The sequence below is a fragment of the Lampetra fluviatilis genome, chromosome 5 (assembly GCF_964198595.1).
Source record: "Lampetra fluviatilis chromosome 5, kcLamFluv1.1, whole genome shotgun sequence".
Classification (NCBI taxonomy): domain Eukaryota; kingdom Metazoa; phylum Chordata; class Hyperoartia; order Petromyzontiformes; family Petromyzontidae; genus Lampetra; species Lampetra fluviatilis.
Window position 1 is genome coordinate 4,824,552 of NC_136279.1, and position 15,879 is coordinate 4,840,430.

Sequence of the window (15,879 nt, forward strand, 5' to 3'; positions counted from 1 at the left end):
CAGAGTCGTGCGGCGTGGCCCCCGTGTCGCCGCACGCGTCGGCGCGCGTGCTCGGCGGTGAGGAGGTGCGGCCCCACTCGTGGCCGTGGACGGCGAGCCTGCGCCTGCTGGGCGACCACGCGTGCGGCGCCGTCCTCGTCCACCCGCAGTGGCTGCTCACGGCCGCCCACTGCTTCCGAAAGTAATGCCGCTGCGCGAGTGTTGGGGGGACGCGGAGGAGGAGTGAAAGCGCGGTTGTGTTCGTGGCGGCGTGTGGGGTGGGAGAAAAGGGGAGATTTTTAACGCTGTATTTGGAGTTTGCATTTCTGCGTGGATTTTTTTTGTCTTTGGGTCCTCCTCCGGTTTCTCTCTACATTTTCGAACCGTGCATTGAGATGAGATGATATTGATGCTACAAATGTCTACGTAATGAGTCACTTTGTTAAGCTATCGTTTGTGGCCATGTCACTTCTGAAAAAGAAGCTCCGTGGGTTTCACCTGGTAAGAAACAAATACGTTTTATTTATGATAATTTCGTTTTTTTACCCTTCCTATACTTTGCACTCTTATCGTGTTTTTGTATTGTTTTGATGTAACGTTCTGACCCCATGCTCTTACTAGCCAACTCCCGAATTTCTCAATGCGCCGCTGCGGTTACAAGTAGGTGCTCGTTTAACGGTGCGTCTGGGCAAATTGTTGCGTGGTTTCTTTTGTGCAGCGTGCGTTACCCCCTGTACTGGGAGGCGCTGCTGGGAGATCACGACCGGACCCAGCAGGAGCCTACGGAGCAGGTGTGCGAAGGGGGGGGGACTGCGTACGCGCAATCGTACAAAAACGATCGTCATCTCGCACCCAAACTCGCCCTCTGTTTTGTGTGTTTTAAAATCCTCTACCGAACTCACCCCCGTCCCTCTTCCCCTATCATCTTGCTCTACTTCCCCGCCCCTCCTGCACACTCTCTCTCTGCTCTGACATGCACATGCATGCGAGGAGCAGTGGGTGGGCGTAGTGATTAGTGCACGACACCAACAGCCCCTTGCCTGACTAGTCTCTGTACGACTCGAGGTGGGGGGGTGGAGTGGGATGTTTCTCTCGTGGCTTTTTCCGCGTGAAAGACGCGCAGGGTGTCTCTCGTCCTGTGCCACGAGCGCTACAACGAAACCACGGCGGACTACGACGTGGCGCTCGTGCGACTCGTGTCGCCGGCGCAGCTGGGCGACGCGGTGCGGCTCGCGTGCCTACCGGAGGCGGCGCGGGACGTGGCGCCGTCGTCCGTGTGCGTCGTCACGGGCTGGGGCGCGCTCGTCCAAGGTGTACCCCGCGTGGATTTCATTCATTCATGAATGCTTTCCAGTGGAGGTTGATGGTTTGGCTCGAGTCTTGCAGCCTTCCGTCTACCCCCGACTGCTTCGTGACGGTATCGATGTGCTCGCGCGCAATCGCGGCACTTGAAATCTTCAGTTTTGTACCGATTTTGAAAAAAATTGCTTGTTATTTTTGGTTTCCGACTCCTGATAACACTGTGCCGTGTGTTTTTTAGGTGGCCAATACCACACTTTTGTCTCCCAAGTGACAATGTTTACACGTGCTCATCCTGCCGCGTCGAGCGTATCTTTGTCGTTGCCGAATTAAAGGGCACCGAGAGGGACGACCGCCGTGCAAAAACGACTTCGCTGCTCCCATCCTCCCCATCCCCACCACCCCTGGCTGTGCCCACCGTGCTCGCGAACCCCCCTCCCCCCACCCCCCCCCCCCCCGGCGCCTAGACGGGGAGCCGGCCGAGCGGCTCCAGCAGCTGCAGGTCCCCGTGCTGGACTCGGCGCTGTGCGAGCGGGAACACTACCCGCGCCATCCCGGCGGCATCTCCGCCCGCATGCTGTGCGCGGGGTTCCCGTCCACCAGCAACAAGGACACGTGCCAGGTACGCGCACGCGCATGAAAACACAAAAAAGGATTCCCCCCCCCGCCTTTGTGGCGTTTTGACGGACTGTTGGGGCAAGTGCTGTTCGCGGGCACCTAATGAAGGCCGGCACGTCGCACCCTCACGGTGCCGTGCACTACTTCACGGCACCCCACGCCCGGATGCTTTTGTCTCCCGAGTGACGATGTTTACACACGCGCACACACACACGTGCGTACACGCAAAGAGGTGCAAACGTGTTTTGTGTGCGCGTACTACAAATGCGTGCGTGCACGTGTTTTGCTTCCATCACGACAACACGGTTTAGTCGTGCCGAGTGCGAGCGCCTGTTTAGAATCGACGGTGCACTTCGTGTAGTCGTGCGGCTGGAACAAAGCCTGGCAATCCCTCCCTCTCCATTCCACTGATGACATGCGGTACCTGCCCCCACCTCTCCCCTCGTCTCGAACTACTGCCCTCCACACACTCTGCTCCAGCAATCAAGGCGTTCCATTGAAGCACCTGGAACTCCCGTCCCCCTGCAGTCTGCTGTCCACTACCTGCGTCTGTCAAGTTCAGAGACCACCTCTTTCTTGCCTATCGCCTACATGGGCATGTGCAGACATGAAGTAAAAAGTCCTTTATTTAAACGTAAAATTGATGTGAACACAAGCGAGATGAAATCCAAAAGCTCAGACGGACAACACCCAAACAGACCACCCCCACCCCCCATCTCTCGCCCACATGGGAGGAACTCTGTTCTCGCTAATAAACAGGACCCCAAAGCGTTACAGAATCCATGCGCGGCTCTGCTGCTCGGCTCGTTTGTTCGTGTACCTTGCACCAAATGAAGCTCCTCGCTTGTCCCCCCCCCCCCCCCCGTGTGACTGGCTGTCGCAGGGTGACTCCGGCGGGCCGCTGGTCTGCTCCCTGACCAACGGCTCCATGGCGGTGTTCGGGCTGACGAGCTGGGGCGAGGACTGCGGCAAGCAGGGCCGTCCCGGCGTGTACACGCGCGTCGCCAGCCTCCTGCCCTGGATACAGGCGGTGCTGAGCCGTGAGCCCCCCCCCTCCCCCATTGCTCGCCCTACAACTTACAACCAAACTTTTTTATTTTACCAGGTAAGGCCCCGGAGGTATACGAACTCTTCTTTTTCAGAAGCGACCTGTCTATCGCTGATGATCGCAGCTCTACGAAGTGGCTTGTCGTCATCGTGTGGGAATCTATAGCAGCAGCCAAATATTCAAAACGCGTATTTCTAGGGACTCGTCGAGACCCACAGAGCTTCACACTCCCACAGTGGCCAGTTGGCAGCAAGTGGCCCGGCCGTTAGAACAAACACCGTGCCATGAACCCTGCGACTTCAGTTCATTACGGTTAACACCAGTGGCGAGTGAGTGACATCTGAACCGGTCCCCTGCCCATTGTACAGCCCTGTGAACAAGGCTGCTGAACGGCCCCGTTTGTGACTTCTTCACTCTCCTTGCCTTTCAGCTCCTCCCATGGCTCCTGCCCCAGCTCTCGTCCGCAAGTATAAAGCCGGTCGACCCCACAAAATGGGTACGCGTTCGTAGAACGTCCCTTAGGCGGTTTAAACACGTGTGCCCTGGGACACGTGTGTGTGGGAAGCGGTAGTGCAGCTGTTAGTGCCGCTGCGCTACGAACCCGGAGACCCGAGTTGACGATTATCTGAACCGGTCCTGGGCCTTCCGCTAGGTCGACTCGACCTCAAATGAGTACCTGGTGCGGTGTGTAGTAAACATCGCCACTGGGGAGACGAAGGCGGCCGGGCGTGGTGCTGACCGCCCACCCCCTTGTGTGCCGTGCCGGCCTTCATAGGTGCTGGCTAACAGCACTTGCCCCATCAGTCTGTTAAGGCTATACGGGGGGGGGATCTTTGTCTTTTGATGGGGGTGGCCCCAATCTCCCGAGAATACCCTGGGATTCCTTGGTGCTGCCCCCCCCCCCCCCCACCTGGCTTGTCCCTTGCGCTCGTTGTTGGTGCAGAGTGTATCGAGGTGGAGAGGATTTAAGAAACCTACCACCGATCGTTTCGGCTTCCTCGCCGAGCGAATTGAGCCGGCGACCTGTGGATTTCCGGTCTGGTGTGTTGCTGCTAACTGCGCGAATTGAAATCGGCGAGCGCGCGTTTGCAGGGACGCGTGCAAACTTTTGACGGTGTCTCGCTGCGCGCGCGCGTGCGACAGCGTGGGACTGCTCGGGCGTTGCGCAGGTGGCGGTGGCGCCGTCGACGGAGGGGCAGCTGTCATCGCCCGGATACCCGGACTCGTACCCGGGCGGCCGCAACTGCAGCTGGCTCCTGCGTGTGGGACCAGACCCTACCCCGGAGGTTGGGACGGTGTTTCCACCGCACTCTGTGGCGCCACCGACAGTGGCACGCGGCACCGCCCTGCAGCTGGTGCTGGAAGACCTGTCCCTGTACAACTCGACGGGCTGTGCGCAGGAGGCGCTGGAGTTGTACGATGGGAACTCGCTCGCCGCTCCGCTCCTGGGTGGGTGGGGGGGGGGGCACACTGCTGCGCGCTTAAAGAAAGAAAATCTAGGGGGGGACGGACGAATTCGCCTTCATCGAATTGATGAAAAATGGCTAGGCTTTTTACGATTTACAAAACAAATTCGGGTGTTAAGATGCTCAAACACGAAATGGACACCTTTTGCAAGGCAATCGCGTCTGGATTAACGACACATGCGTTATGGTAAAACATGCAAACGAACGTGCTTTGAATAATGTACACGTTGTCTTCGAAACTGATTGGCCATTACACCAGAGATGGCAGCCTCCTTTTTACGGCCTTGTCCTCGCCAGAGATCGACAAAATCCGAACAGCGCAAAGGCAATGCAAACATCAAAGCACATTTATTTTCCCAACAAAATATTTTGTCTTTCCTATATTTTATCTTCTATTGGTGTTGTGTCAAGAGACCGGAGTATCCATTCGGATCTCCCAGAGCAGTGCAGCCCTGAGTGATTAAAAATGAGACTAATGATTTGGTCCTTTTGGTGTCCATGCCATGTGTTGATGCACAGGCTACCGCCAAAGGTGTTATGTTTCACAGACGGCTGTAGTGTTTTGTGAAGAATTGCTGCTCGCACAAACGGATCCCGCGCAGCTACGTGTATGAACCCAGTGCTGGGCCCTCCCCTAGGTTGTCTCGGCCTCAAGCAGCACTTGCACCACCAGCCAGTAATGGGCTATATACTGGGGGGATCTTTGCCTTGCATATAGGTGTCTGTCAATGTGTAAGCGTGTGGGCTTTGTGTGTGCGTGCGCATATCTGTAGGTATCCGTCAGGGTGTGTGTGTGTGTCATTCAGCCTTAATGAGTATTTTTCACGATGTATACACATCAACACTGGGGAGACGAAGGTGGCCGGGCGTGATGCTGGCCACCCACCCACCCAATCGTGTGCTACGCCAGCTTTCATAACTACTCGCTTAACAGCACTTGCCCCCAAGCATATTCTTAGGTTTTTTTGGTAAAGTCACGTAGGTAAAAATTATTTTGCCTACGTGACTTTACCGAAAAAAACCTATGAATATGAATTCTTGCAGTCACGAAAGCTTCAAATCTAGAATTAATGCCCCCAAGCAGTCTTGTTAAAGGCTACATTGGGTGGGGGGTGTGGGGTCGGGGATCTTTTGTCTTTGTTTTTTTCCCACCACGTGGGGCGTCGTCGCCGTGTTGCAGGCCGGTTCTGTGGGCTCCTGCCGCGCCCGCTGCTGCTGCGCAGCTCTGGACCGCGAGTTCTTCTTCACTTCCGCTCCGGGCCACTGCCTCTGTCGTCAAACCGTGGCTTTGCAATCAAATACTTGGCGGTGCAAATGCCAGGTACCTTTTTTTTTTTTCCCCGACGCGAGGAAAGCTGTCTTGTTTTTGGTGTTTTAAAACATCTTTTGAGGCTCTAATCGGGGGTTCAACCTCGTTACTTTTTTTTTAATCATTTTTATAATCAAGAAAAGTGATCCTGCATTTGCCGCTGACAGAGCAGTGTAACCTTGAACCCTTGCCAATTCATGACCTGGAAGGGGCCACCTTGCGTTTGGTTCGCTTAACCTCGTGGCAATTTTCAGGACCTCCAGTGCAGCTGCTGGACGGGATGGTGCCACCATCCCCGACCTCCAACTCCACCCTGGTCGTCTCGGCATCGCATGGCCCAGCGGCCCCCACGTCCTCCGTGGCCCCCACGTCCCCCCCCGTCTCCCCTATTCCGCCACGACGACCTCCTCCACTCTACCACCGTCCCTCCGAGGTAGCCGCCAGCCCCCAGTGCGGAGACCTGGTGCTTGAGCAACCTGCGGGGACCATCTCGTCTCCTGCCTTCCCGTGGCCCTACCCGCCGCACGTGCGGTGAGTTGTCGCGCTTGAGGCGGCTCCACGCCTGAGCAAATCGGTCGCTCTCAACTTTGTTGCGTGCAACGGGCATCCTTTGCCGTGTGGACGTCTCTGCAACCAGTTGCGAACGGTCGGGCAAACCGGTTGCATACAAGCAATTTGTCACGACGTATTTCATCACGTGCACAATCAAGCTATGATTGGTCGTAAAAACCTGACGTGGGTGGTTGGGGGGTGGGGGCGATGGAGCTAACTGGTGAAAGGGGTGTGTGGGGTGTTACATATTTGTTGTGCAACTACTTGCTCAACTGTGGACAAAGCAGTTGCAGGCGAATGTTGTGCAATTTGTGAGTGATTTTTGTCGTGAAACTGCGTGGACCTCCGGCCCTTCTCGCTCCCCCCCCCTCCCCCCGCAGCGACGCGTCGTTCAGCGGCAGCTCCGTAGCTCATTGTCCCATGCACAGCCGACATTCAGCTGCCCCCCCCCCCCACCCCCGTGTTCATTCTCTCATCAGATGCTCGTGGCGAGTGGTGGCCCCCAACTCTGCGCTAATCCGCCTGGACTTCGCGAGCTTCTCGACGCGCGTGACCTCCGCCGGCGACTGCACGGACTCGCTCTCCGTCTACGAGCTCAACGCCACCGCGGACACGCGCTCCCTCGTAGGTCCGTCCCTCGTGTTGGCGTACGCCATCACATCCTCGGATGGGTATCCGCTGGCACGGGGTGGTGGGCCAGCCCAGCATGGTGCTGCCCCCCCCCCCCCCTAAACCCTCTCGTATTCCGTGCCGGCCGTCGTAGGCACTCGCCCTAACAACACTTTACCCCCAACGGTCTGTTTAGGCTACACGGGGGCATCTGTGTCTTTGTGTGTGTTTCCCTACATGTGAACGTGCTGCGTGCGTGCGTACGCACAGCGCACCTGTGCGGTAGGACGCTGCCCCCACCACTGAAGACGGGTCACGACATCGCGTTGGAGTTTGTGGCGGGAGGCCCGGGGAAGCCAGGGGAGCTGAGAGGTTTTGCTGATGACCTGGGATTCAACTTGACCTACACATTTCAAGAGCCAATTGCAGGTAAGACCACCCCCTCTCACCTTGTGCGCTGTCATTTGACAGTTATGGGAGATTTCACTCGCAGGACCAAGCCCCCCCCCCCCCCCCACTTCTTGATGTGCGAATTAGTTTGTGTTTTGCACATCTTGCTGGTGATGAGCCAAGCGGGTTTCACACTGGACTATGATCCAGGTTATCTCAATTTGATTCCCACCCATCTCAATTTGATTTCCAGCCACAGCTAACGTCGACGTGATATCTGAACTGGTCCAGCCACCCCCCCCCCTCCTTTTTAACCAACCCCCACTAACCAGCACGGTGAAGTATGGTCAAACAAACTCCATGACCGACAACCATGCGAGAGATGGCCCTCTTCCAGCAGTCGTTTGACAAAGGGCGGTGAATAAATAATGATTTATCTATGGAGTGTGGTTTTGTGGATCGACTTGCATCTGCTGTAGAATTGTGGAATTTCTTACACCGCAGGCTCAGGGCTACAGCTCCTCTCTAATGGAAAGAAAGAGGAGCTGTTTACTAATCGACAAACATTGGTATCCACCGTATTCAGGTCGCCCTTGTCGTGTACACGTGCTTATGTGGGTATTAACAGTCGTTACAACTGGTCCTGGGCCTGTCCCCTAGGTCCGACTCTGCTTTTAAATGAGTACCTGGTGCTGTGCGGTAATGTGTGGCGCTGCCAACAACCAAGGAGCGTCTCGTGTGCCATGCCGGCTTTTAAAAGGCGCTCGCTAACAGAATGTTCCGTCTGGTAGAGGCTACACGATGGATATTTGTTTTGTTCTTGCAGAATTACCCACTGTGCCAAGTGGCAGCCCATCTGCTCCTGGAGAAACGGGTGAGTGACGTTCACATTGGCAAGGCTCTCGCCCTGTGTGTGAGCTGCTCGCAAAACGACTTGCTAGCTCATCCAAAACGATGCTTTGTGTATCGTCGTTCACACACACACACACTCTTGCCAGGTTTTCCAATTCACGTATACATCAACGAACAAATGTGTTCATCCATAGAAAGCAATGTATTCTACTTTCAAATAAAATTTAAAAAGGAGTACTTTTCTAATAGGATGCATGACACAGCAAATGCGTTTTCAGCTTTAATTCTTACACGGTCACCGTTACAATCGGGGCACGGCCGCAGAAACGACGTCTACATCATGGACACGCGATGCCAGTCGTACACGAGAAACGACTCCAAATGTTCGACAAACAGAAAGTTACCCGACTTGAGCAAATAAATTGTGAATCTCAATACGGCCGCGTGTGTTCCCATTGCGCGAGGCTGATCGCAATGGCCAAGGTGCGATTGCAATTGTGGAGGTCAGAAGGTTGAGAGGACGCCCTCTACTGGCAGTTCCAAGTTTATAAATAGACAAGCGGTGGACAAAGGGGGGCAGCCCCCCACTGAACTCTTATGTTAGGGGTTGGAGGCCCCAGAGGTGCTCTGTTCGCGCAGGACTCCAATTTCTCACTTTTCTGGAACGCTGCTCCCACCGGCTTGGAGTAAGAGCTTACCAGCGTAAGGTACCACCACTACAAGAGCATCAAGGTATGGCTATCCATGACCCTTTATTATTATATTGTATAATCCTGTGAGAACTACGTACCATGAGGACAAGGAGAGCTGGTTGGATGCGGCGTTGCCAAACTTTCCCAGAAGAACATTTTAAACTGTTCTGGCTGTGACATTTGGGGCTGCTGACCTTTTAACCCCCCCACCCCTTGACCCCGCACCTCCACTCCACGGGCAGGCTGCCTGGCGCTCGAGGTGGTGCGCGCGGGCGCCGCGGGGGGCTTCGTGTCGTCGCCCGCGTACCCGCAAGCGTACGGCGCGGGCCTACAGTGCACGTGGACGCTCTACTCTGTGTCGGGCGCTCCGCTGCGCGTGCACGTCCTCGACGTGGACCTGGAGACGAGCCCCGGGTGCACGTGGGACGCGCTGAGCCTGCACGACGGGCCCGACGTTAGGGCGCCCCTCCTCGGTGAGTGGCAGCAGCGATGGTGACAGCGTGTCCCCCCCTCCCTCCCCCTCCTAGGTTAACATCTCGCCACGGGGGGCGATGTTAAATACCTCGCCTGGTATGCAGGATCTTGTGGGTACGATCCCGACCCTGACGCCTGCTGTATATTTGGAGTTTGTCTCCTTGTGATAATATATTTTTCTCCGTGTTTTTGTCCTCCACAGTTAGACAATTTGACTGATATATATTTCCACATGATGAGCCACTTCGTTGACCTAATCATTGTGGCCAGGTCGCTTCTGAAAAGAGCCATGTGGCTCAGTGGGCCTTACCTGGTAAAATAAAATATAGTTACAAATTGGTGAGTGGCGGCGATGGTGAGGGGGCGCGCCCCTCCTACGTGAGAATGGCTGTTCTCGCCGTCACTGTGTGCGCGTACGCTCGCAGGTTTGTTCTGCTCGCAGAGCCCCCCCACGTCCGTCGTCTCTTCGGGGCCGCTCCTCACCGTCACCTTCCACTCGGACTCGGCACTCGGGGGCCGAGGCTTCCGCTTGCGCTTCGAGGCGGGCGACGCGCTCGAGGCCCTTCCCAGCGTCCCGCCCGGCACCGGCCCCGCGCCGCCGGCCCCCGTCCTCCTCGGCAGGGCAGCTGCGGGCGGTGGACGACGTCTCCTCGGTGCCACCGGTCAGTGCCTGCTGCCTGCCCCGATCGGCACCGCTCCTCGCGAACCTGGCCAAGTAACATCCGAATCGAACCGGTGTCTTCCCCCCCCCCCCTTGTATTCTCGCTCACGTCCACACGTCTCGAACCTCCGCTGCTCGCCCCGTGGTGCCGCACAGCATCGTGCGGGGCGCCTGTGATCCGCGGCCTGCACGGGACTGCGGCGGCGGCCGGCAGCGCTCGCGTCCTCGTGGACCCCCAGCTGGGGTTGTCGCGCGTCGTCGGGGGAACGGAGGCGGCGCAGCGCGCGTGGCCCTGGCAGGGCAGCGTGCAGTACGGGCAAGGGGGTCACTACTGCGGCGCCACCCTCATCCACCCCCACTGGGCCATCACGGCAGCGCACTGCGACGTCAGGTGACCGCTCGTGCGCAACCAAGCAGTCCTGGTTTGGCCGGGACAGTCCCAGTTTGTAAAAATCGGAATTATTGTCCTAATTGCAAGGTGTTCTGGCTTTCAGGCTTCAGCACGCATGCAATGAGCTAATAAAATGTGCAGCTACTTGAGTATGGTGGGCGGGGTTGTCTGAGTGGGCAGGGCCTGAGCAGCAGGCGGGGCCAGTGACGGGGCTAGCGGTTGAGTGGGTGTGGCCGTGTACAAGTGGGCAGGGCTGACGGAAGGGAGTTTCCCAGCCCCGTCCGTGTGTCCTGGTTGAGCCTCCCCAAAACCTGGTAGCTTTTGCTTAATGAGGGGGGGGCGGAGACTTTACTGCGTGTTGTCTTTTTGCGCATGGGCAGCGCTGCCTCCGACACGCTGGTCCTGGGCCTAAACGACCTGCGGGAGCGCGGAGGGGACGGGCAGCGGCTGCAGGTGGCGCGTGTCGTCACCCACCCGGGTTACGGGGGGATGCCCCCCCAAAACGATCTGGCGCTGCTGCAGCTTGCAACACCCGCTCACATCGGTACGCCCTTCTCCTCTTCCTCCCGCTCCCCTTCACACTTGAGGTCAGAGGACACCTCTTCCCCCCCCCCCACCTCCACGACTACAAACCACCACTACTGAGTGGTGAGATTTGTGCCCATACACGAATAACTGCTACGTGTTAACTCTCATCTGCAGGTTGCAAATGAAGGACTAGTTTTGATACCGCATGCCCAGTGGTGTTAGCCATGGCCGGTCGTCAAACTCTTTCATCGCCAGGTTGAGAGCGCAGTTCAAAGTGCAGTGCTGCAGCAACTAGCGGGGAGACGAAGCTTGCCCATTCATTGTCATCCACATCGCCCGTAGGCACCCCTTGATAGGTGCGTTTTATATAACGATGCTTGTTTTCTGGAAGCATGTAGGACTAAATGGGTGTGCCAATCCTTGTTTTTTTGTTGTGCGCAGGTCCCAGTGTGATGGCTGTGTGCCTGCCCAAGGCTGGAGAGGTGTTCGAGGAGGGAAAGATGTGCGTGACGACGGGATGGGGGTCCACAGACCCATTCGGTGGGTGGACATTCTCATTCCCTCATCGTTGGGATCCTTGGATGGCAAGTGGTGGTGGGAGTTGTATTGTGACAGTCATCAGCAGCCATGATCTATCTCCTACTGGATGAAGGCCTCCCCGAGCCACCCGCTATATCCCTCCATCGTTGATAAAACAATCCATTTGGCACCGGTACACGAGCCGAGTTCATCGCTTCCACCTTCCACCATGAATCCCTTATAACGACGTGTCCTTATCCAAGTAGGGTCCGCGTCCTTTCCTCAAGACGATGTATTGTCCGTGTCCTCCGATCCACGTGGTTCCCCTTTGTGGTTGCCTCAACGTAATTCCAAGCAGTTACGTCTCCTCGGTGCTTCTATGCGCTGCGTTCATCTTGTGCTCCGTGTCCTCCGTCAATGGCCGTACACGTCTAGCCAACACTTCAAGCTTCACCGCTGTCCCAGAGTGCAACTTGGGAGAAAATGAGCCAATCCTTACCGCTGCCCAACTGAGGTTAAAAGCTTTCATGCATTGGCTCTGCCCTTCCTCGTGCAACGGGCGGGTGCGGAGGGAGTGAGCGCATGATAACACTCGTGAAGGTGATCGTGCATATGAAGTAAGTTGGAGTGTAAAGTTGTGTTGCTATCAGGGACTTGCTCAACAGAAAACTAGCCCCAAAGGGTTGCTGGTTCCCCCCACCAGTCTCTATCAGAGCCCAGTGTCTCCTTGCAGCCTATATACATAGTGGGGAGTGGTGACGCTAGCAGTTACCTGAAACGGTCCTGGTCCTCCCCTAGGTCAACTCGGCCTCAAATTAGTACCTGGTGCCATGAGTAAACATCTCCACTAAGGGAGACGAACGCGACCTGAGTGGTACTGGCCACCCCACCCCCTCGTGCCGTTCACGCTTACAGCACTTGCCCCAACAGTCTAAGACTATACGGGGGATATTTGCCTTGTGTATATCAACTTCCTGCGCGTCTGGTGCAAGCAACTACCACTGCTGTTCTCGCTAATAAACAGGACCCCCAAAGCGTTACAGAATCCATGCGTGCCTCTGCTACTCAAGTTCAAGTTCATTTATTAGGTATAGCCCTGTGAGCCATTCGGCTCTTGAATCGGGTGCAACTGCAACAAACAAAAAACGTGAACAAAAAAACATCTTAAAGGGAATATGTGAGTGAGTGCAAACAGAAAATCCAAGAAAAGACAGCAAAATATTGCAGAAAAAAACACCGTACACCAACCCTGTGTGCAAATATACTTGCACCAAATGAAACTCCTCGCCTGTCCCCCCCCTCACCTCCACAGACGAGGTGTACCCTGACCAGCTGCAGCAGGCCACGCTGCCCCTCATCGGCAACGAAGAGTGCAGGAAGCGCTGGGGGCTCGAGGCGGTGGTGACTGCCGAGAACGTGTGCGCGGGCGCGGCGGGGGCGTCCTCGTGCTTGGTGCGTGCCGAGGGGGGGCGGCGGTGTCGTCGCGCGTCGGGGCGAGGATTTGAGTTTACCTCGCGCTTGAATTACAGCAGCGTCTTTTCTCCGATGCTCTTTGAACGAATTTTTTATTTTTTTACCAGGTGAGGGCTCACGGAGCTGTTGTCACTTTTTTTTTTTACAAGTGACATGGGTATCACAAATGATGGATCAACAAAGTGGCTTATTGCGTGGAAATTTATAGCGGTCAAATACTCTAAATGCACGTCGATTCTAAATGTGGAGGGGAAAAACCGGAGGCTCTGAAGAATAAATCCACGCGACCAAGTGGAGAGACATGCATATTCCAAAATATCCAGCAGACGGTCAGGGTCGGGATCGAACCGACCTCCTGAATACCAGGCGAGGTAGTTAACATCTCCTCACCACCGTGGTGCGCATCTCACTTGACACGAGGCCATCGGAGAAATGATGCCCACGGGGAAGTTATATGCCCTACAGTTGTGCGGGTCTGTGTGCATACGTGTGCATACGTGTGCGTGTGTACTCTTGGCCACCCATCCCCCCCCACCCCTCCGTTTGAGTTTAAGTTAATTTATTAGGTATAGCCCTGTGAGCCATTCGGCTCTTGAATCGGGTGCAACCGCAACAAACAAAAAACCAAAACATGAACAAAAAAACATCTTAAAGTGAATATGTGACTAAGTGCAAACAGAAAATCCAAGAAAAGACAGCAACATATTGCAGAAAAAAATCACCATACACCAACGCTGTGTGCAAAAATCCCAGTGGGATGCAAGCTGGCCTTCGTAGGTGCTCCCTTAAGGGCACTTGCCACAAAAGTATGATTAGGTTATATGGGGGATCTTTGTCTTTCTGTACTCTCGTACCCCCTTCCAAACACATCAGGACCCCGTGCTGGCGCGGGGGGCCCTGATGGTGTTCTGGTGGGTTTGCCCACTTTCTATTTTCCGAACCAAAAACAAACCGTGAAGCTAGCGAGACATCTGAAAGCTGACGTTGGACCAAGCAGTGCCCAGAGGAGGGGTAGGGGGCGTTAATCGAATGTTTCATTGCGTGTGACGTCGGAAATCCAGGAGCGCATCTGCAGTGGAAAAACAACCTGGCGCCACCTGAATTAGGCCAGGTTGGCCCAACTGTCAGATGGAATGGAGGAGGTCTTTGTCATCACTGTTCTGAAAGGGCACTTGGGTTCACCTTCCAAAAACCACGTGTGTGTGCATCTGCTAGTCATGTCAACCCTTGGCACCTGGGGTCTGTCCTGTGTTTGACACTTCACGTGGCCTAAAAGTGCACACAGCCTGGCACAAGCGCTGGAGTGATGCCACCGCCACTTAGTGACGTATGGCGGTCGTGGTTGTGTGTGTGCATTCCCCCCCCCCCACTATTCCCGTGTAGGGCGACTCGGGCGGCCCGCTGGTGTGCCACCGCGGCGGGTTGCACGTGCTGGTGGGCGTCGTGAGCTGGGGCAGCGAGACGTGCCAGCCCAACGTGCCGTCCGTCTACACCAACATCGCCAGCCACACCGCGTGGATCGCTGAGATGACGGGAGGCGTCGTGTGAGCGGGGCTTCCATGGTTTATCCCACCACCTCCCACACCCCCCTGCCTGTACTCTGTTAGGATGTTCACCCAACAGAGCTTCGCTTCTGGTTCGGGAAGCACCTGTGGAATGATGGACAGCAGCAAGCTCGACAGCAACCCAAGCAATTTGTGAACTTCTAGCAACCCTTGGAGCTTGGAATATCGCATTCTGGCAACGGTTTACACCTTTGTGACATTTTATCAACCCTTAAATATATCCTATCACATTGCAGCGGGCATTGTGAAGCAGTTTTGCATATTTGCAGGCACCTTCTCATTGCGTTTATCTGTAATTGTAATTTTTTTGTAAAGTGGGGGGGGGGGGGAGATCTGCGTTTCCACTAAGGTGGCGTTCTCTGCGTTTTATCAGTGTTGTATTCTCACAGCTGCTATGCGGTTGAACTTAATTTGGCACGTGTGGTTTGATAATAAATAGTGTGGATTGTTTTTCAAGAAACTTGCATACTTGTTACTCGACTAAAATCAATTACTCTGTGCTCTTTCTGCGATTTTCTTTTTGCTTCTGTTCAGTAGTTACCATCGGGCAGGTATTGGGCGGTCATTTTCAAGCCGCACCAGTGTTTGGGGCCTGTTAATGTCGGGGAAGAGGGGGGCTCAAACGGGGACACTATTTTCCGACTTGTGTTGAGCACAGGTCCAGCCCGATGACCGCAGCATGCTCCTTTGTGATTTCTGGCTCTGTCAACCGAATATGAAAATAAATGATCATTTATTTATTAACCCTCCTTCAAACAGGGTCGGGGCAAGCGGCAGCTAGAGCAAGCTGCTTGCTGTTTCTTGTGGGGGCCCCTGTGGTTTAGAGCAGATAATGTGGGGTCATGTGTCCTGGCTTTTAGGGGCCTTGTTTGCCCCCCCCCCCCGCATCTGCTGTCTCTGCCTTACAGCAGTGGTGGTGTTTTAATGACAATGGCAGTTGATGTACGATTGGTTTTGGCATGGGGGAATTTCAAATTTACCTTTTGCCTAGATCTGTGACCCAATTATATTTGATCTCGCTGGGGTGCTCCTCTTAGTGTCCTCTTAACGGGACGGGGGTGGGATACACGATTTTGAGAAGCTACTTAACCCTCGTGCAATAAAAAATATATATATTTTGGTGTCTGTTGTACAATGTGCTTGTGGTTGTTATGCCTTCATTGGCCACATTGTGTTTGCGAGTTGGTGGAAGTGGCACAGGGCCTGTTTTGGGCACCAGGCCAGCACTTTGAGGATGTGGAGATCAAGATTTGTGGCTGCTGATGACTCATATGGGCACTGATCTGCAACTTGCAAATGCGTGGTTCTTACCATCGGATAGCAGCTGCTGTTGACGAAAATGCGATGGGTTATGGTTGAATGCACCAACATTAGCCGTACCCGGGTCACATCTCAGATTGATTTGCAGTGAAGTGTGCTAACCACTGTGCCACCACTCCGTTTAAAATAATTCG

General features: G+C 55.1%; 1 protein-coding gene across 1 annotated transcript in view; it reads left to right on the forward strand.

Annotated features, from left to right (window-relative positions):
* The window catches only part of LOC144932311 (ovochymase-2-like), a 31,708-nt gene extending 16,435 nt beyond the window's left edge, over positions 1-15,273 (forward strand). The window contains exons 17-35 of the mRNA XM_078856251.1: positions 4-181; positions 698-929; positions 1,095-1,290; positions 1,746-1,900; positions 2,780-2,936; positions 3,375-3,440; positions 4,088-4,393; positions 5,591-5,731; positions 5,974-6,250; positions 6,751-6,899; positions 7,151-7,309; positions 8,097-8,144; positions 9,057-9,287; positions 9,714-9,950; positions 10,106-10,340; positions 10,721-10,884; positions 11,310-11,408; positions 12,700-12,839; positions 14,244-15,273. Of these exons, the coding sequence (XP_078712377.1) occupies positions 4-181; positions 698-929; positions 1,095-1,290; positions 1,746-1,900; positions 2,780-2,936; positions 3,375-3,440; positions 4,088-4,393; positions 5,591-5,731; positions 5,974-6,250; positions 6,751-6,899; positions 7,151-7,309; positions 8,097-8,144; positions 9,057-9,287; positions 9,714-9,950; positions 10,106-10,340; positions 10,721-10,884; positions 11,310-11,408; positions 12,700-12,839; positions 14,244-14,408 (3,335 nt within the window). The 3' untranslated portion in view covers positions 14,409-15,273. The remainder of the gene's footprint in view (positions 1-3; positions 182-697; positions 930-1,094; positions 1,291-1,745; positions 1,901-2,779; positions 2,937-3,374; positions 3,441-4,087; positions 4,394-5,590; positions 5,732-5,973; positions 6,251-6,750; positions 6,900-7,150; positions 7,310-8,096; positions 8,145-9,056; positions 9,288-9,713; positions 9,951-10,105; positions 10,341-10,720; positions 10,885-11,309; positions 11,409-12,699; positions 12,840-14,243) is intronic.
* Positions 15,274-15,879: the final 606 nt, after the last annotated feature.